The following is a 22,618-nucleotide window of genomic DNA, read 5'->3' as shown; positions in this document are numbered from 1 at the left end:
TTTATTATTAAAAAATGTTTCATTTTAGAATAATACTTTTTTTCAGGTTTATGTCTTTTCATGTGAAATCTAAATCGGTCAAATTTCATCTAAATGACAATTAAGATCGTTGAACGATTTGAATTCAAAAAAGTTACAGACACTACATAAAAGGGCATGAAATTGTATTTAGTAATGTTTTGGGTATTAGGTTTCTTGAAATGTTACACTGCTAGGTTCCTTGTTCCTTAAACTTGAGGCATGAACCAGTGAGAAACAGGTGCAGGTGATGACAGATGATCAGGCTGGTGATTAGTATACTGGTGATCCTGAATGCTAAGTGGTTGGAACAGACGAGAGGGAAATCGAGGCTGCTGCTGAGATTTTTACATAAACAACCATTTTTTTTTTTATCTTTAGGCACTTGTCAGTAAAACATGGCGATAGAAATTGTGCAATAAATTCATTAAATTTAATATCAAGAAATAAGGGGTGTCCCAAGACTTATACACAGTACTGCATTTTCAACACACTCCTCTGTAAGTCGAGAGATTTATAAAATGAAACCATGTTATGCATTGCACATTTTAAAATGCTAAAGCAGTCGTCTCAGGAGGATACAGCACATTTTGGACACAGCTTGTGGATTTGGTAGACGTTAAGGTCGTGAGCACTGAAGGTGGAGTTGCGTAGGAGTTTTGGTGAATCGTTACCCACAGTGCGGGTTACATAAACCGGAACACTTTAATTATTCATGTGTGGACCTTTTAAGCTCAACCTGAGCTAGGGTGTGAATAAATCTCTCTCTCTCTTTCTCTCTCTCTCTCCACACTTATACACCAATCGTCCATAACATTCAAAGCACCTAGGTATTAGGTTCCCTTTGTGTCATTAGGACAGCTCTGGCTCCCCAGGGCATGAACCACAAGACGTTTAAATGGTGCCTTTCACTAGGACGTTGGCAGTGGATCCTTTGGGTCCTGAGGTGTTTGGCTTTGTGGTTTAGACTTGCTCCCATTGCTGATTGGGATACGGGGAATTTAGAGGCTGGGTCAGCAGGCTTGAATTCTTTGATTCTGGCATCAGGTCACCTCTTAGTGGTCATAATGTTATGGCTGATGAGTGTACATAACCACACAGTCTTTAATTATTTTATAATTTACACCACTATGCTAGTAAATTATTAAATATGATCAGTGAGAAAATGGAAGGAGTCTTCAGTGTCAGGGCTTTGTCAGGAGTTTTACACCATGAGAATACATGGGAATTTTTAGGACAAGCTGCAATTTTTGAACCGAAACTTGTTTCTCTGATGTTCCACACCTACTGTAAATAAAATTTTAAAAAAAAGGATCGTTCATTAATAAATTAAAAGCTGTAATCGTTGGCACAGATGGCTTCAGTATAAGAGGAGTAGCACATACATATGACATACCTCATGGTGGTAACAGTGCTGTACCTCTTTCACCTTATTGACTGTTATACTGTAACAGCATCCTCAAAGTGTTTGGTCTAATTGCATGTAGTCTTCAGTTACATCTTAATTACACATAACCAATTAACCATAACCACATTTTAAAATAGTACCCCTAACACCTAACACTAGAGTTCCAAACTGTATAACCCACCATGTTGAACAGGATATAAATCGTATATCACACACAGTCCCCATGTCCACAACACCATAAAACACAGAGATTGCAGGTGGTTGTTGAGTTTTATTTCGCAAAGTATTTTCTTCATGTACGTTTTTCATCATATATGTACAGTATTAAAAAATAAATCCTTTTTCGTTGAGGGATACATTCCACATGTACAGTGCAATGTGGAGCATGTCCCGCTCATAAAGTGCATCGTACTTGTCATCAGATTTAAATTCACAATACAAAGAAAGAAACAACAACAACAACAACAGAAAAGAATACAGACAGTAACTGATAGTTTACATCACAGTATTGTTTAAACCAGTGAGCGTCCTCAGCCGGCCACTTGTTTATCCTGTATGACATACAATTTTCAATCAAAACAGATGCCTGAATTGTGCTGATTATTTTTTACGGTTTCTATTTTCACTCCATGCATGTGGAAGAGTGAAAAGAAACGAAAAAAAGTTGCTGGCTATTAAGGGGCATCAGTCACCAAAAGGACTAATGTGCATATCAATGAGTCGCATTGGACGTATGTTTATTTCTAGTAGACTAATGATTCACTCTTTCTGGAAGTCCTCTCCCTCTAATGTCGCTCTCTGAAGAAGAAGAAAGAAGATGAGCTCTGCTTAATGGCCCAGAAAAAGGATTTCAAGTGCTGCGGGATAAATTTAACATTACGCGCCCTGCAATTCTTTGAGACGCTATTTTTAGAACGGCCAGATTTAGGTGTAATAAAGCACCCATGTGGTCGGGTGCTGTCTTTCAGCCGTCCTTTCTTCCTGTTTGGAGATGCAAGTGGCAGCGTCATCCAGCCAGCCCACAAACCACGAGTCTGAGGTATACAAAGCTATTTCTTTCCCTGCCCCTTTGTCTATCTTTAGGCTAGACTGTAGTGCCTCATATTTACACCTCCTTGTGAGATGAAAAAGCTAGAAAACCTAGACAGGTCAGGGTTGAGCAGGTGGCAGGAGGTGGACATCCATCTGCCCAGTGTCTGACTCAGAGAGGACACTCCAGATTGAGGGATGAAGCCAGTAGGACACTGTGTGGAAAGAAAGCGGCCGAATCACGCGCGAAGGCTATTCCCGGTTTCCAGAGGGTGTCTTGATTTATTCAACCAGAATGTAGATTCACGAGATCATGATGGGACAACATTATCAGTTCTGTCGGAGGATCGATTATAGAAATGAATCTCAATGACGATCATTGGGTATTTGGGTGCAGCGTTGATGAATAAATACGAATTGATGGGAGTCTGATCTAAGATCATCACAGTTGAGCAAGTCTTGGGTTGTATCCCAAAACGTACATTCTTTAATCTAACACTATAAAGGGATAATTGGCCAGACTTTAAGCTATTTTTGGAAAGTGTGCTAGTTTTCTATGTAAAGCTGCTTTGCGGCAATGAAAATTGCTAAAAGCGCTATACAAATAAAATTGAATTGAATTGAATTGAATAGTTTTCATCATCACTTAACATGGCCAGTATTCTTACTTTCACAATATGAGGCAATGTAACATGACAAACGAATGGATTTAATTCAACAATATCTTCAATCTCTTACATCTCCACACGTCTAGAGAATGCCACCTTAAAGGCTGTACGTAGGACACGATTAACCCCTTTAAAGACCCTTTTGTAAAGAGCGCACCAAGTATCAACAGACTTTTAAAAAAAGATTTTTGTTCCATATACAGTGGTCCAAAAGTCTGAGAGCAGGAGTGAAAATGCTTCCGGTTTGCTTTCTAATCTAATCTAATCCAACAGTTTTCATTACAAAGTCCAATATGTACAGCAACTTGAGTGAAAGTAAAAGCGTTCAAGTGTGCACCAGTGCTGTCATGGCCTCCACAAGTTTGTGGAAAACCTGATGAATCATTTAAGATTCATGTGTCATCTGAACATGTGCTTCAGTAGAAGAGATTACCCATGAGGAAATTCTGACCTTTTGTACAAAGAAGTTAGCAACATGGTCAATCTACCTACATTTAAATAAAAACCTAGAAATAGTGCAGAATCTTTACAGTTCTTGAACATTTACTTTATTTGTTGTAAGTTTTCTAAAAATTTTAAACTTTCTGTTTATTTCCCATTTTAAGTCCCAGATTTTCAACATGGTCTCAGACTTTTGAACCACTCTCAACATGTAGATATTACAACATAGACTTAAAAATAAATAAATAAATAAATAAATAAATAAATAATAAACAGTTTCTAAAATGGGTCATTAAATAATTCAGTATTCTTAGATTCCATAATAGTTTTGATTTTCTAATGGAAAGATCTTCTGAAGATTTTCCATTTTGTTTTGTTCCTCATAGTCTATAATAGAGGTGTTGATTAAAAAATATAATCCTTGCTTGTATTCTTTTCTAATAGTTAAGTAAGTAAGACACTAATAAAATTATGGCACTTTTTGCATCAGCGAGACTCATTTTGCTTGTTTTTTTTTTTTTTAAGAAACCATTTACAAGAAAACGGATAATATATACATACAGACACATTGACACCACCATGTTGTAAAACTCATGCCCTGATGTGTATAAAAATAGAATGTATCTATACAGCATTGCATATGAAAAATAACCCTTAGTGCCCCTGAAGAAAATCAATCTATGGCATTCCCATTAAGTATACTTTTGGAAATATGATATCAAACAATAGAGACTGGCATCAAAACATTAAGATTTCAAGCGGAATTGGACACTGATGCCCATTCAAGATACATGTGAGTGAAACATACAATTAGCTTTTTCTTTTCACACACGTTAAAAAAATTTAATGAAATAAAAAATCAAACTGAATGTTTCTTCTGAGCATTCAGATTGTAGGACAGCTCTGAAATAAAGTCCATCAGATAAGGTGTAGGTCACTATGTGTCTGAGGTTAATCAGTGTGTGCGTGTGTGTGTGTGTGTGTGTGTGTGTGTGTGTGTGTGTGTGTGTGTGTGTGTGTGTGTGTGTATTTTATAGGGCTTTCACCAATCTTCAGCCCTCCAAACTTTCATAGCTCTGATTTTAATAGCAGAAACTTGTTCGCTGACCTGTTTGGCATCTTCAAGTGTCAGGGTTCAATTAGCTCTGTTCAGGATTCATTTAAAGTTCAATTAGCTCTAGTTAAGTTCAGTTCAAGGTTAAATTCGCTTTGCTCAAGGATAAATTAGCTCTGTTCATGGTCGGTTTGATGTTGAATTAGCTCTGTCGATGGCCTCCTTGAGATTAGCATTATCAATGGACAGCGCACATTGATAGATTATTGCAGTTAATAAAAATTAAGGCCCAAAACAACATCATATTATTTTTTAGACTTAGGAGTGAAAAGGCTTTTGTTCTCCCTTCTCGTTCCAAAATGAAATGTTTTTACACCTATTTCCATGCAACTTGTTGACAACAAAGTGTACACTTTACTATTTGAACAAAAAAAAGCACTAAAAGTTAAAATGCACAATACATACATGTATGTTCTATTAATAATTTATACATATGATGAACTGAGATCGGTGAGCTGATCGGGCAGCTGTAATGGCATCTGAAGTTTAAGGGGATGAAGGTTCCAGTGCCGTAAGTTGTTGTTTTGTTTTGTTTTGTTTTGTTGTTGGTTTTTTTTTCGATTTTTTTGTCCTTTTTTCACATGGGAAACCATTTTAAATGGCTAAATCTTTAGCTAGTTGACTACATGTCTTACAGCTCTGGGTAGATTTAAGACACAGCCGCAATTTTGAATGACAGCACATGGTCCATTTTCATTAACCTCAATTCAGGAACATTCAGTCCAGTGCCTGCTGCCCCAGTTACCTGATACCAATATAAGCTATTAATATATTTATATCTACACTATGCTCATGGTTTGTGTGTGTCAGAGTTTCCATGGTTTCATAAGACAGCTGTCTTATTTATTGATGATCTACACTCGTAAGAGCCTGATTTAATGCAGAGCTGTAAACTCACAATTACGATAAAAAGTTTAAATTAAAAAGGTAGGACAGGCTTTCTTGTACGGTAGTTGAACAGAAATCCAATAACTTAGTTCATTGTAATACTTGTAAATACTTTTGTGTCAGCTTGAATTAGACTGCTGGACGAAAGATGGTTTTGCATGTTTTTATCAGTCTAATTTGAGCCTAATTTTCAATTCCAATTTTAGAATTAATAAATAAATGAAGCAGCATATTCATTCTACACTTATGGTATCTGCTATGGTTTTTCAAATATACTGTTAAACATTTATATTTCGTATCAAGCTCTGCACTTTTGGAAAACAGATTTAGTCTAGAATCTTGAAGGGTTCCACAGACTGTCCCTATGGGAAAACCCTTCAAGATTACAGTGATAAAACACTGTAGCATACATTTTCCCTTTTCAAACAGGGTTCTACATTGGGGACATTGTGACTTGGTGGATAATGCCTTCAAATACTGATACTGGATAGATGTCAGTACAAATCCCAAGACTACTGGGCTGCCATTGTTGACCCTTTACTCATAACTGCTCAGTTGTTTTCTGTGACAATTTTTAGACACTTTAGCTAAAAGCACTGGCCAACAGAGTGCAACAGTAAATGTAAATGTGAATATTGAATAAAAATGAACCATCAGCTACAGAACACCGAAAACCACAGAAAAAGCAGATTAACTTAACCTGCCCTGTCTTTATCTGATCCTAATAAAGCAATGGAATTAACATCTGGACTAAATAGAGATTGCAAAGTGTGTGCTGAGTTTGCACATTCCTACATTACACTGGTGAGTGCACTGGTTGCTCTCCATGGTGCTGAAGGCAGTGCATATACATATACTGCATCTATGGCAGTGTGTTTATACTATGATCATACCAAGACATTTCCATGGATTCTAAACCGACGAGCAAAGTTAACACATGGATATTAAAATATCTGTTAAGACAGTTACAAAGTTGGTCTCAAATGCCAGTTTCTTTAATCTTTAGTGCCTTTCATTTCGCTATAAAGCTATTCTTCATATGAAGGCCATTCGAAGGCACAGAGACCAACTCTGCTGTCAACTAATAAAGAAAAAACATTCAAAACAGACTTTCTGGTGCACCTTATTTGATTGATATCTAGCGCTAGATGTGTGTGTTTAGGGTGCCAAAATTTAGGCTTTTGATTGAATATATAAAGAATTTGTCTTCTCTGTGAACCTTGCCTACTGGCTAGATATGATGAAGTTTACCACACCAAAAACATAGGTTTATACTACAGTGACACTGATCTTCACATGATATTTCACCCCAGTAGCCATATAGCATGATCAAATAGGTACCTTCTGTTTTCTGTATTTATCTTGTTCTTTTTGTTTTTGGTGGGTGGATAATTTCCATCACCTACTATGAAAGTGAAAGGTTATATAATCATACGGGGTCTGACCTATACATCACTTGATGTCCTTGGGCGTTGAGAGAAATTGGCTGGGACACATCCGCAGCAGGCCAGCCACAGGGATTTCTGAATGTCTGGGTTTCTAAAGGCATAAATGATTGGGTTTATGACTGAATTGCATGTCGCTGGCAGTACTGTGGCATATGTGTAGATCATTGGGTAGCTAGAATCTGCTACAATCGAATACATGGCGAAGGGCATCCAGCACACAGCGAAAGTGCACAGAATGGCAGAAAGTGTTGAGACCCCTTTAGTGGTGGAAATAGCCATGAACTGGTGCTGTACGGCAATCTGCTGCGCGTGACGAAAGGCAATCTTACAGATCTGCAGATAGAGCTGCATTATGAGCGCGAAAACGAGCAGGAAAGTCACTGCGAGGACCACAGCGTTGTTCTTGGTAACCGGCCGACAGATGCTGCAGTGGACCTCGTCCTGGAGACAGTTCCAACCGAGCACAGGCAGCAGACCAAGTGTGATGCACACCAGCCAGATGAACACCACCATCACGTAGGTGAAAGTCATTGTGCGTTCCGTGTTGTAGGTTAGTGCATTATAGAGGGACAGGTAGCGGTCCACTGTGATGGCCAGGATGTTGAGCACAGAGGCAGAGAAGGCAGCAATGAGCAGCCCGACTGACACCAGCGTCACAAACTCCGTGTTAAACATGTAGATGAAGATAAAGTTTAGAATCAAGCCGAGGCCCGCGAGAAGGTCCGCGAAAGCGAGGCTCCCTATCAGGACGAACATGGGCGCCCGCAGGGTGGGCGTGTAGAACAGGATGGCTATCACGATCGCATTCTCGCAGGAAATGAGTGTCCCAGTCACACACAACGCAATGTCCCAAGGGCTAACAGTAAGTGGCTGCAGGTCTGCAGTGTGCACAGGAGACGAGTTGTGTGCATCCTGGAAATTCCACACGCCGACTGGGTTGAGAGAGGAGCTGTTTTGAAGTTGGTTGCTCATTGCTGCTGCAAGAGAGTGAATCATAGCTGAGAGAGAGAAAAAGAGAGAGAGAGAAAGAGAGAGAGAGAGCATATCAGAATGACCTGTTTAGGACAACCTCCAAAAATGACCAAAATAATGATCAGACTAAAACTACATTCACTATTTGCATCATCATCATCATCGTGTGCTATAGCTGAATACAAGAATCAACAATTTTTGTAAATCATCCCATCATGACCCATGAGTGGCACACAAAGCGACCTCCACCCTTCCCGAGCAAACACGTCGTATCCACACAGTATGGAAATGACATCACTTAGAGGTCACAATCGCTCTCGTCGGGGCTCGTTTCTCTTAAATCTGCGTCAAGACCTTGAGGAGGTCTTTCAAAAATGCACCGTTCTCACTCCGGGACTATTTTTAGAAATCGTCTAAAAATAACCAGGGTCTCCTGTGCAGCAGGCGTCGTGCATTGCGCCTCCACGATCTGACACGGCGCGCGGCGCACCACTCCGTCCATTCATAAATTCTGTTCCCAGTGACCCGTAAAGAAAAAAAAAAAAAAAAGAAACCTTCTCCAGTAAAAGAGACTGGGGAGGACAGGACGGAGGACAAGCCTCCTGCGTTAGAGTTAAACGAGACAGAAGGAAGAGCATGCACAGAAGAAACATCACCTCGTACCTCAGTGCCATGAAGCTGCAGTGTGGTTCCCGCTCATGAGCGCGCGCGCCTCACACCACTCACACACAGAGAGAGAGAGAGAGAGACAGAGGGGGGACAGAGGACACAGGACAGAGACGAGGGGAATAAACTCATCAGCTCCTTATCCCGTCCTGTCCATACTGCACTCTGCGATCGTGGCGCTTCTTCTCAGTGCGAGTCCTCGGCAGAGGTGCAGCAGCCGCTCCACGCGCAGCATCGCGATCAGTGCGTGAAGCTGAGCCGCGGCGCTGCCTGGCTTTGATATGACCCCGCCCCTACACAGGCCACGCCCACGATTCTCCCGCTTTGACGTCAAGCCGCTTCACTACAGTCATGATCGAGTTTGTGAATCAGACAAACCTCTAATATTAATGTAATATATACCGACATCACGAGTCCGCAAGCCTTCTGTTCGGACACAAATCCCAGCTCACCTCTAACATTAATATATATAAATTATTATTATTATTATTATTATTATTATTATTATTGTATGGGCTATAATAAAGTGGCAGTCCCCTTTTAACACTGTTATATAGATTCATATTATTTTGGTTATTATGATGATTATAATGATCCTCCTTCTTCTTATTCTTATGATGATGATGATGATGATGATGATGAGATTTATTATTATTATTATTATTATATAGGCTATAACAAGGTGTCAGTTCACATCTAATATATAATAATAATAATAACAATAATAATAATAATAATAATAATAATATATTATTATTATATAAGCTTTAATATGGTGGTAGTTCACATCTAACATTATTATTTCTAGATTATAATAATAATAATAATAATAATAATAATAATAATTATTATTATTATTATTATTATTATAGGCTATAATAAGGTGGCAGTTCACATTTAACATTATTATATATATTAGTATTTTTATTATGATTATTAATGTTATGATGATGATGATGATGATAATATAATAATAATAATCATTATTATCATCATCATCATCATTATTATTATTATAGACTATAACAAGGTAGTACTGTGGTCCCGCACCTTTAGGGTCCGAGTTCGATTCCTGCCTTGGGTCTGTGTGCATGGAGTTTGCATGTTCTCCCCATGCTTGGTGGCTTTCCTCCGGGTACTCCTGTTTCCTCCCACAGCCCAAAGCCTAATTCGGTTAACTTGTGTCTCTACAATTGTTTGTGAGCATGAGTGTGTGTATGTGTGATGGATTGTCACCCTGTCCAGTGTGTACCCCGCACATGCCCTATATCTTCTGGGTTATAGTCTCCAAGCCCCCTGTGACCCTGCTTACAGGATAATTAGATGATGATGAGTGAGTGAGTGAGTGAGTGAGTGAGTGAGTGAGTGAGTGAGTAAGTGAGTGAGTGAGTCTTTAATATAAAAATATTATACCCAGGTCTCTCACACACACTGACAGCAGAAGGTGTCCTCTCAGAGATGTCTTTAACACCTCCACATATGCTTTTCTTTTCTTTTCCACATTTACTTTTCAACAATGACACACCATTGCCTCATTATTGATGCTTGTCTTCCGGGATTCCCAGATGCCTACTCTTCCTGTGGCATTTCATCAGTGACTTGAGATCCTTCCCGCTCTCATTTAGCATGTCCTCAACAACTTGTTTGCTTTAATATTCTCTTTCCCCATCTGTTTTTGTCTGGGTGAATCCTCTCCTGTGTTTTATTATGCAGCAGCTTGGCTCTACCCTAATGTGTCCGTATGACTATTGTCCTTAGTGAGAAGTGAGGAAGAGGCAGGTGCGTGTGTGTGTGTGTGTGTCCTTCACACTCTGTTCTGAAATCCCTCGAATTTCCCCTGTGGGTGTAGTTCACTCACTGCTACTCTAGTCTCATTACACTGAAGTTAACTGTGTACTGTGGGTGATGCAGCTGATTTGTCACCTTTTGTTCTTTTACGCTGTATCTTTTTTACATAGAACAGTGGATGTAGGGGCCCATTATGTACCTCAAGGCATTTTAAAGTTACATTATATTCACAACAGGTGGCATTGTCATCTCACAGGTTCAGGGTCCCCAATTCAATCCCAAACTTAATTTAAGGAGATAGTTTTGTTTTTGCCTTAAATTAAAAGTGATGGCAAAATGAATGTATAAGTACATTAGCATAGGTCTTAGAAATTATAGGTTTTCCTGCTCTGCACACTGACTGTGAAGTTTGTCATGCTGAAAGTGAGCACAATGTAAGTAATTGGGGCCAAATTCTGCAACCCTTGTTCCATGCAAAAATTCATTCCAAAGTTCTGATGAGTCTCTATATGAAGCTTTGGCAGTCTCACTGATCTAAATTGACTTCTTTTAAAGTTATTGTGCATTTAGTACAAATATAACACTTCATGACACAGAACAAGGATTTTGGAATTCGGCTTCATAAATAGGAATTTTCCAGGAAAATCTGCAACAAACATAACCTATTGTAATGTAATAAAAAAAATCCTCGTAAAGTATGTGTGGAGTTCCACATGTTATTCCTATAGTCTTGATAAGTTCCTTTTACATTCCCCGGTTTCCTCCACCAGTAGGTGGATTTGTGACAGTCTGGCCCCAGCATGTGAATGTGTAAGTATATACTATACTGTATCTTGACCTGCAATAAACCAGTGTTTTACAAATGAATGCATTTGTACATACAGAGATTTATAGTTTTTTTATATTCAGTCATTACTTTGAGTAATTAGAGGCATTACTTATTCTCTAATTATAATATTGATAATCTCTCTTAAAGAAGTGAGATTTTATAGATAGTGGCAGAAACAGAGAAGGTGGAAGAAGCGTGGAGGACGAATAGATAGTGGGAGAGTGCTGGACAGACATGGAAGGAGAAAGTGAGAGAAAGTGAGTGGGAGAAGAATAAAGGTGGGAGACGGCGTGAGAGACATGGACCGAGGATGAAAGAGAAAGAAGGAAGAGATAAGGCAAGGAGGGTGAAAGAGAAAAAATGGTGAGAAAGAAAAATATGATAGAGTGAGAGGGAGAGAAAGAGAAAGCAGAGGTAGAGGAAGACAGGGAAAGCGAGACTTCGCATTGAGCTGTCTACAGGAATGCTGTTTTATTGCTTTCTCCCTGGCGGCTGCTGTTATGAATCACACAACCTGATCAGAATGACAATGAGTCTGAGCCCCAATTCATTGATGAAGCTCCCGCCAATCGCCCTCGCTCACACTCCTCCATTCATCTTCAGCGCATGGCACTGTGGGTAAACCTATTACATCACCTCCTTCACCGTGCATTCACATATGCACGTGACTGCACAGTTATACAACAGTAAAGCTACACTCATACACACAAATATGGCACTGAGGGCTGCAGGAGCATATGTTGGATGTGAATATATAAAAAATGCATGCACATAACAGACATTGTGCTGAAGCATTATAAATTATTTTAATAAAGGCTGCTCTTCTCAGTCTGTTTGCCATGCTCTGTATTTTGTCAGGACTTGTACAGTCCTGTGAACAGAGATTGCAGAGACTGTCACACTTCCTTCAGCCAAGGATCTCTTTTTTCTTAATTCCAGAAATGCTTCAATACATTTGTTTTTACTTTAGATGTACAAATAACAGATTACCTATGTAAACACCTGCAGTAATAATGTGGATATTTATTTGATCAATTTTAAAAATCAGACGTTTTTATTGTCACGGTGTTGACAATAAAATACTCTATCATTCGTTTACTCACCAACTTTATATACTGAACCATTTTGATTTTACTAAAGTAAACGGTCAAACCTGCTGATGTGTATATGAACTCAAAGAGGAATATAATCCCTGTGATAAGGATAGGTTGGGATTTCCACCACTGTAACATAACCACAAAAACCCTTGTCTATGATTTATAGACCTCTGTGAGAACCATCTGTGAAAATGTTGTGTTGCACTGTGATCCTGCAGACATGATTGCATCCTTCTATATTACAGTAGATGATATGGATAAGCGGTCAAAAAAAATCTATTTCACTATGGGCAGACAATTCATTTCCCTTACATAAAGTGCAGCATGCAATTTTCATGATGAATGCTTGCCATGGATTAAACAAACAAAAAAAAAATGCAGTGTGCATATTTATAAATGTATTTTTTGCACAAATCACTTTAAATAAGACACTTTGCGAAGTCACTTTTTATGCATATTTGCACACCCCAGCCATTTCAAACTTCTAAATTTCTGTTTTTGACAAATTTCTATTTCTATTTTCTTTTCTATATTTCTGTATTTGTTATATTGATATTTTGTTCTATATTGATATTCCGTTCTTATTTGTAAAGTATATTTTACCTTGTACAGTACATTTCACCAGTTAATCTTATTTTCAAAGTATTTTTTAAGGCCACTGGCAGTCGTGTAAGCATTTCCCTGCATATCGTATTGTGTGTGACGTTGTATGTAACAAATACAATTTGAATTTTGAATTTGAATATTCCTAGACCTATTTTTCCCTTTGCTTTTTTCTCTTTATTATTGAAGTCACCACAGTGGATCACTTGATCCACAAGATTTGGAACAGGTTTCACACTGGATACCCTTTCTGTTCTAACCTTTCCAATTTCTATGTGCTTGGGACTGGAACTGAATGCATTTGAGCTGTTAAGGGGTTAAGGTCGTTTCTCAGAGGCCCAATAGTGGTGACCCGGCGATATTTGGGCTTGAACCCATGACTCTCCAATCAGCAGCTCAGACCCTCTAAGCCACTACTGTGCCCCCCAGTACCTCTTACAGTATATTTTAAGGAAAACTCCTTGTCTTTTATTCAGCATTGCGTGAGTTGGCTCCAGATCCCACAACCCTGATCAGAATAAAGGGCTTGCTGAAAGTGTTTAGTAAAAGTGTGTAATAAAACTATTTTATTCATTGTGAGTACAGTATCTGCTTAAGGCAGCTCAATGATGTGATGGATCTAAAGCCTATTCTGGAAACATACGGTAGTGTGTATCAGGAAGGAACACACCCTAGGTGGGACACCATTCTATTGCAGTATTTGTGCACTAGGGGCAATTTAGAGTCACTAATCCAATTACTGGCATGGTTTTATAGGAGGTGGAGGAAAACCAGAGATGCAGAGAACATGTGAAATTATACACACAAATCATACAGTTACTGTCTCATAGAACATCATTAAACCGGGAGGGCAGTTCTACACTGTCACCGAGAGACACTACATCTTATACACACAGGATTGTGTTTGTATTAAAAGTTAACTTTATGTAAAATATTATGTTAAAATGATTATTTAATGTCTGCTTAACATGCTTAGCATGCTTAATGTGCTTTATGTAGCAGTTTAGTTAAGAAAATACATTATACTGTAGCTTCTGAAACCTGAAACATGCATAGAGGTAAAATTTATTGTCCAGTTAAAGGTTGGAAAAGGACCAGGTGATGGTTTAACTGTTCGCTGAGTCATTCTATATTTTGTATTACAGTACATATACGCTAATGATAAGTATATCGGTATCGGTCATGGCCCGGGTTAACAATACCCACCACCGGTGCTGTTGCCCTACTGACCTTCCACCTGCTGGTGGAAATTGGACTACTGTTCAAAAAGGAGAGGAGGAAGGCATGTTTGTAAGCAGAAAGAAGAGGAAAGGCAAGAGTTTAGGAGTGACAGTAGAGACTTCCAATGTTGGGACCATAACAGGGAAGGGAAGAGAGTTGGTTGACATGATGCAGAGAAGGAAGGTGGATATATTGTGTGTCCAGGAGACCAGGTGGAAAGGTAGCAAGGCTAGAAGCTTAGGATCAGGGTTCACGTTGTTTTACCATGGTGTGGATAGGAAAAGAAATGGAGTAGGAGTTATCCTGAAAAAGGGGTTTGTAAGGAACATTCTAGAGGTGAAGAGAGTATCAGATAGGGTGATGAGTCTGAAGCTGGAAATTGAAGGGGTGATGTTCAATGTTGTTAGTGATTATGCCCGACAGGTAGGATGTGAGTTAGAAAGAAGGAGAAATTCTGGAGTGAGTTAGATGAAGTGATGCAGAGCATCCCCAGAGGTGAAAAAGTGGTGATTGGTGCAGACTTCAATAGACATGTTGGGGAAGGGAACAGAGGTGATGAAAATGTGATGGGCAGGTTTGGTCTTCAGGACAGGAATGTAGAAGGGCAGATGGTGGTGGACTTTGCGAAGAGGATGGAAATGGCAGTAGTAAATATTTTCTTCCAGAAGAGGCAGGAACATAGGGTGACATATAAGAGTGGAGGCAGAAGCACTCAGGTCGATTACATCTTGTGTCGACGTTGTAATCTGAAAGAGATTAGTGACTGCAAAGTGTTGGTAGGGGAGAGTGCAGCCAGACAACACAGAATGGTGGTGTGTAAAATAACCCTGGTGGTGAGGAAGGTGAAGAGGACAAAGGCAGAGCAGAGGACAAAGTGGTGGAAGCTGAGAAAGGAAGAATGTTGTGAAGTCTTTAGGGAGGAGATGAGACAGGCTATGGGTGGTCAGGAGGTGCTTTAAGTTGACTGGACAACTACAGCCAATGTGATCAGGGAGACAGGTAGGAGGGTACTTGGTTTATCATCAGGTAAGGGGAAAGTGGACAAGGAGACTTGGTGGTGGAATGAGGAAGTCCAGGAGTGTATACAGGGAAAGAGGCTAGCTAAGAAGAAGTGGAAAACTAAGAGGACTGAAGAGATTAAACAGGATCTGTACAGGTTGGCGAGGCAAAGAGATAGAGAAGGAAAGGAAGTGATTAAAGATAGAGATGGAAATGTACTGACAGGTGCCATAAGGGTGATGGGAAAATGGAAGGAGTACTTTGAAAAGTTGATGAATGAGAGAAATGAAAGAAAATGAAGAGTAGAAGACGTGACTGTTGTGGAGCAGGACGTAGCAAAAATCAGTAAGAGTGAGGTGAGGAGGGCATTAAAGAGGAAAAGGAGTGGAAAGGCAGTTGGTCCTGATGACATACCTGTGGAGGTATGGAAGTGCTTAGGAGAGGTTGCAGTAGAGTTTCTAACTAGTCTGTTTAACAAGATTTTGGAGAGTGAAAGAATCCCAGAGGAATGACGGAGAAGTGTATTAGTGCCAATCTTCAAGAACAAGGGGGATGTGCAGAACTGTGGCAACTACAGAGGAATAAAGTTGATAAGCCATACAGTGAAGCTGTGGGAAAGAGTAGTGGAAGCTAGGTTAAGGGCAGAGGTGAGCATTTGTAAGCAGCAATATGGTTTCATGCCTGGAAAGTGTACAATGGATGCAGTATTTGCTTTGAGGATGCTGATGAAGAAGTACAGAGAAGGTAACAAGGAGTCGCATTGTGTTTTTGTGGATTTAGAGAAAGCATATGACAGGGTGCCAAGAAAGGAGCTGTGGTATTATATGAGAAAGTCTGGAGTAGCAGAGAAGTATGTTAGAGTGGTGCAAGACATGTATGAGAGCTGTAAGACATTGATGAGGTGTATTGTAGGTGTTCAAGGTAGAGGTGGGTCTGCATCAAGGATCGGCTCCAAGCCCCTTATGTTTGCTCTGGTGATGGACAGGATGACAGATGAGGTAAAACAGGAGTCTCCATGGACTATGATGTTTACAGATGACATTGTGCTCTGTAGCGAGAGCAGGGAACAGGTGGAGGAAAATTTGGAGAGGTGGAGGTATGCTCTGGAAAGCAGAGGAATGAAGGTTAGCCGCAGCAAGACGGAATACATGTGTGTAAATGAAAGGAACCAAAGTGGAACGGTGAGGCTACAGGGAGCAGAGGTAAAGAGGGTGCAGGACTTTAAGTACTTAAGGTCAACAGTCCAAAGCAGAGTGTTCAAAGGTGGTGAAGAGGCGGGTACAGGCAGGTTGGAATGGGTGGAAAAAAGTGTCAGGTGTGTTATGTGACAAAAGAGTATCAGCGAGAGTGAAAGGAAAGGTGTACAGGACAGTGGTGAGACCAGCAATGCTCTACGGCTTAGAGACAGTGGCGCTGAAAAAAAAGACAGGAGGCAGAGTTGGAGGTAGCAGAGATGAAGATGTTGAGGTTCTCCTTGGGAGTGACAAGGATGGATAGGATCAAGAATGAGTTCATCAGAGGGAGAACCCATGTTAGATGTTTTGGAGATAAAGTCAGAGAGGCCAGATTGAGGTGGTTTGGACATGTTCAGAGGAGAGATGGTGAATATATCGGTAGAAGGATGCTGGGGTTGGAACTGCCAGGCAGTAGGTCTAGAGGAAGACCAAAGAGGAGATTTATGGATGCAGTGAGAGAGGACATGAAGTTAGTTGCGGTGAGAGAAGAGGAAGCAGAGGATACTGTATGGTTAGATGGCGGCAGATGATTTGCTGTGGAACAGCTGAAAGACAAAGAAGAAAATGTTATAATGTCAAACAAACATTCTCTACATCCTGTTCTTCACTTGGCTTGAAAATTCTCTTCATTTTGCCAAATTGACCATTTTTGCTTTAAATAATAGAATGACTCAGCTGTCTGGGTTTGGTAAGTCTGTATGTGAGTGGTTAACTATGTTACCACTTCTAGTGATTTAGTGGTAGCACTGTTAGCTTGCAACTAGGGATTTAAATCTTTATTTATGTCTTCATTTTGTATGTGTGTCCTCCCTATGTTTGCTTGGCTTTTTTCCCCAAACGCAGTGCAAAAACATGCATTGTGAGATGACTGGCATTTCCAAATTGTTCATACTGGATGTGTGAGTATATGTATGCCTGGTGGTCCTCAGTCACATAACCTCCCCATAAAGTAATGGCCGCTGGAGTGAAGTCACAAGTCATTGCAGCCACCCATTGAATGATGACGGTTTACGTTTTCTTATTATCAGGTTGATTCTGCTTGATTTCTCTCAATAACAAACACTATGTACACATTACAAGGAACATTGTTCAATTCAGATTTTTTTAATCAGAGCTGATTTGCACACCATGATGGTTTGCTTTCATTATCTGAGTCTAATGTAGATGCGTCTGTCCTCTAAAACGTTGTGCATGTGCACATCATTACATCTTTGCTCAAGCAAAGATCCATTGTTTGCATTCAAACAATGAATGCAATTTTAGCAGAAATGTGCTTAGGATTTTGGTCAGGATGGCAAGAAGTTATCTGGCAATTTTACTTGGTATCTGGTGAGATCCAGAAGTAGGAAGAAAGCCAGACACCTCCCTTTAGCTGTTTTAGCAGCTGCTGCTAGCTCTGCTGAAATCCCAGCGCTGCCGTCGCCGACCGTCAGCGAGCCCCCATGCGTGTGCAGGGGCAAAAAAGTTGCATGTAATCAGGTTAGCATGATCACGTATCTGATAAATAGCCAATCTTGCACCATATACAGTATAAAAATGATTCAGATCGAATTTTTAAAACATCTGATTTGTGCATTGAGACAGTCTGAAAGAGTCAGATCTGTGTCATATTAGGGAAAAAACATTGTTTTTTTCACCATTCTGTCTAAACTTCAAAGACTATTTGAGAAAGTCATTGAGATAACATATCTTTTGTATTATTCTGAATTTTCTAATTAAAATTGTTTTTTTATGTTTTGTCAGGTGTTAACCATGCTTATTTAAAACCTGGTGTCAATCATCAGCACTCTAACATTTGAATAAATACAAATAATTAATGTAAGCAGTTTTGACATATCGGTGCCTAAATTCTCATTTTCAACTGTACTATTTTTTATATGAAGAGGAAGAAAATGATCTACAGTAGATACAGTAGATACAATTCTATTTAGTCCCAAAAATGGTGAATTCTCCTATACCCACCTGCTTAGATGATCTCCTTGTTTATTTTAATGCGATGAAGCTTAAATTTAATAAGGAGGTGATGGCTCTGTTGTGGCGTGTGATCATGTGTTTTCTCTAACTAAGCGGTTTACCTATCTGATTGTCTGTATTGATGAATACATTGCAATCATGCATGCAGCCAAGTAAGCAATTCTACTTCCATAAATTCAACAGGCAAGTCCTGCTGACACTAATTCAGCAGAGGAACTCTCTTGTCAGCATTGTGTCGAAGTGTGCAGAGGCGTTTGTGTGTTGAGATATTTTTGTTTAACAGGAATAAGAATGTATTTCTAGGAACTAGTTGCTTGACAAAGCTGGTTTGAGTACAGGACTATAAAACTGTATAATAATCCAGGTCTATTGAGTTTCTCTCCATTGCTTTGTATCCCTGATCATCAGCTGAAAGCAGGTTTATGTAGTGACACATGATGCCTGGCACTAAAGTGTTATTGATTATTGGAGGGATTTATTGTGATGGGTTTACAAATTGCTATACACACATAATCAAATTGGAGAGTGTAATTTTTTCACACACCTTGGCATAATTTTAAATACCTCGGTCTTACTTTTTTTCTTCTACTGTACAGTACTGTATGATAAATGAAGTTGTTTTTAGACAAATCCTGTTCAGTAGTTAAAGAAGAAAATGTATAGTAATTGCAATTTTTTTTATTTGTTCTTGTTTTAACAACCCTACCTTTAACATCACAGCCCTGTTTTTAATAAATAATTGTATAAAATTTTGTCCAATATCTTGTATTGATGATGGAAGAGTCGAAACACTCTATGAAGCAGATTCCCAAGACTTTCAGTGAAGAATAAGTGGTGGCATGTCTCATGCTCCCAGAATGACTCTTTCACAGTTTGAGTCCTGAAATATGTCTGTGACATCAGGAAAGAAAAGTTTCATAAACGTGATAACCGGCTCATTCAGTACATTCAGGTCGTCAGCTGACTTTATTTTATTGCCACATACCATTACAGAGTCTGGATCTGACCAACTGAAGCAACTCCAGATCATAACCCTGCCAGAGGCTTGTACAGTTCACACTATGCATGATGGGTGCATCACCTCATGTGCTTGGACTCTGGACTCATTAGACCACATGACCTTTCCCTATTGCTTCAAAGCCTAATCTTTATGCTCCCTAGCAAATTGTTACCTTTTTACTTTTTTCTGATGAGTCTCACTAACAAGTGGTTTTCTTATGGCCACACAGCTGTTTAGTCCCAGTCCTTTGAGTTCTCTTACATTGACATGATCTTACTTTCACTATTAAACATAGCTATGATTTCTACTGTGATTATTATTATTATTATTATTATTATTATTATTATTACTGTTATTATTATTATTATTATTATTATTAATATTATTATTATTATTACTGTTAATTAACTACGCTTAGCCTTTAAGTTATCTCCAATCACACAAAATCATGATTTTTTTTTCTGATTAAATTTCTTTGGCAAGCTTGATGATTCAGCAATATTTACAGTTTTAATAATGTCTTGGATAATCTCTTAACCCAATTCAAGTAATTTCAAATCTCCTTAGCAGTTTTTATTGCTTGATGCAGGATAATAATTTGGCCCTTCTGGAACACCTTAACATTTTTTCTATGACCATGGATTACATATTAATCATTGAAATAATTATCCAATCAAAGGCTATTAAGTGTTTATTTACACAGTGATATTTTTATGGCCATGCAGTGTATATGATATACACTATTTACATCCCATCTGATGTTTAAGTCCACCTTTCTTCATTGTTACACTTTGATGCATCTCTAGGCTCTGATACTGATGCGACTCTAGTCCATGTTTCCTCCTAAATAATGTTCTAAGTTTCTGTGTATGGGCATGGCTGCTTTTCTGTTTAACTCCATAGGATGTATTGTGTGCTCAGCAGGAGCCTTGGAATAGCAGAAATAGCCTTGAGGGTTTTCTATTAGTTCTAGCCGAAGAGTGCGACATGGCTATGCTGCTTTAGCACGAAGGTCTTCCGACTGACGGGAGCACGTCATATCATATTAGCAATCCTTGGGTGACAACAGAGCCATGGAGAGTATAAATAGATGTGGGATATTTGTGGAACAAGTGATGCTGAGAGGGATGGAGAATAGCTATGTGGAAATATATTGACCAGAAAAGGTGAGTGACGACAGGAAAGGGGGGGGGGATTAGGGGGGTATACGAGAAAGTTGTTTTCGGTCAATTTGGTCTCTTAGGACACAAAGGTTCTGTTGTTGATGTTAAGAATGATAAAAAAAGAGCTGTGTGTGTGATGGTTTTAAATCCACTAGCCAGTGCAACAATGAAAGGCTCCTTTTCATTCTCAATCACGCTGCACTAAAAGCCTTCAGTCGTGCTGCACAAAGAGCAGCAGCTTCATGCCAAACCTTTCATCTAGAGAAGAGTTGCTTTCTGTGGAGCAAAATATGGCTCGTAGAAAATATAATGAGTTCATAATGCGAATGCTCACTTACTCTGTGAACCCAGCAGTGCTCCATCTAAAAGTCAACTGCATTCCAGCTTTCCAGAGGTGCAGAGTGTGGCTCAACTACAGTATCAGATTCCCCTTTCTTCTATTTATAAACTACCTTCACATTTCCCTTGGGGCTATTCCTAACAGCATCACACATACTGTACGGTCTGTGATTTATTACATTAAGCCGAGGTTATTTTTAAAGTTTAACATACAGCACAGGGAAAGGCTGTACTGTACATCATTCAGGTCATCTTTCAAAGCCATGGTCTTAAAACAAATGTCTGGCCTGGGAGTCCACTTTTTTTTTTTTTTTTTTTTTGCTTTTGCTTAATTTATTTACTCATTATTAAGGTATTCTGCAACCATTATGCTTGTCCTAGATTCAAGACAAATTAAGTCCAGCACCTGCAGCACTTTCCTCATACACTTTGTGTTGTCTGCTGTTATGCAGTGTGATCGCAAAAACAGGATATTTGCATAGATGGGATACCAGGGAATTATTTCTGTCTGAGGAAATATGGTGGTTGTTTAGAAAGTTATGGCTTTGAAGGGAACGGGTTATAACACTGTGGTAACAAATTAATATTTCCAAGTGTCTCGTGGTGAAGAATATGATGTTGTGACTCAGAAGCCTGTTAAACTGCACTTATAGCCGAACATGTTGTGGGGACGTCATCGATCCATCATCTTCATGCTCAGGCTTCTGCACCCACAGTGGTCTAGTACACTTTATTTAGTTGTTTCCTGGGCATTTTGAAATCCAATACTTTTGACAGGTTTAGTGTTTTGGGATATGAATATGTGTCTTATTTAAACACATACCCAGCAGTGGATTGTTATACATGTGCTGGTGGGGACGTCCAGCAAACCAAGGCAGCTGTACTAAACACAAGTGAGCAAAAGTACATTCAAACTCAAAACTCTCATTACTTCATAGTTGCTTCCAAAGAGCCAGACCTTTTATTGTAGTCTGAAGGAAAAGTTCTCAAGGCTTCCTAAAGGATGTTTTTGGCCTTTATTTTCATTCCAGCCCCTGCACCTGAGCAGTTTCAGAAAAATGATTGTTGTTTTTAAGCCACACAGTGACCTATGAATCATCAAGCATTAAAAACATCTAATAAGGCATGAACCAGTGAGAAACTGGAGCAGGTGATGACAGATGATCAGGCTGGTGATTAGTATCCTGGTGATGCTGAATGCTGAGTGGTTGGAACAGACGAGAGGGGAAATGAGGTTGCCGTTAAATTTGTTACATAAACACGCAGTTATTAAATTGTATATGTATATGCACTTTCTAGAATGTCACAGCAAAACATTTGTTTCCATTTCCTTAATTTCATCCACATAGTTTCCTTTAGTTTAACATGAAGACATGAGAGGTAGCTCAAGACCTTTGCACAGTACTGCATATCTAAAATTGGTTGCTAGGTTATGCAGTGGATATGTTATACAACTACTTATCACATGGTTACTTTAAAAAAAGTCACTAGATAGTGGCTGTCTCAGTGCTCAAGTGTGACATTTTATTTGAGGCTATGTCACTGTTATGTCGCCCTGTTTTACCAAAATCTATCTCATGGGGTGGTGCAAATTGGCTCAATACTGTCTTTCTTCTACTTACCTTTCAGCAATTCTTCCTTCTCCATGAGAGAGAGGGAAAGAGTGAGAGAGCGAGAGAGGGATCGAGAGCGAGAGAGAATTGGTCTGCATTTGTCAT

General features: G+C 39.3%; 1 protein-coding gene across 1 annotated transcript; it reads right to left on the bottom strand.

Annotated features, from left to right (window-relative positions):
* Positions 1-7,011: 7,011 nt before the first annotated feature.
* Positions 7,012-8,010, bottom strand: gpr185b (G protein-coupled receptor 185 b). The gene has a single exon (XM_053502750.1). It carries the CDS (start codon positions 8,008-8,010, stop codon positions 7,012-7,014), a length of 999 nt encoding a protein of 332 aa, XP_053358725.1.
* Between the last annotated feature and the right edge of the window lie 14,608 nt (positions 8,011-22,618).

The sequence above is a fragment of the Clarias gariepinus genome, chromosome 1 (genome assembly GCF_024256425.1).
Source record: "Clarias gariepinus isolate MV-2021 ecotype Netherlands chromosome 1, CGAR_prim_01v2, whole genome shotgun sequence".
In the NCBI taxonomy this organism is placed as follows: Eukaryota; Metazoa; Chordata; class Actinopteri; order Siluriformes; family Clariidae; genus Clarias; species Clarias gariepinus.
This window is presented reverse-complemented; position numbering and strand designations above follow the sequence as displayed.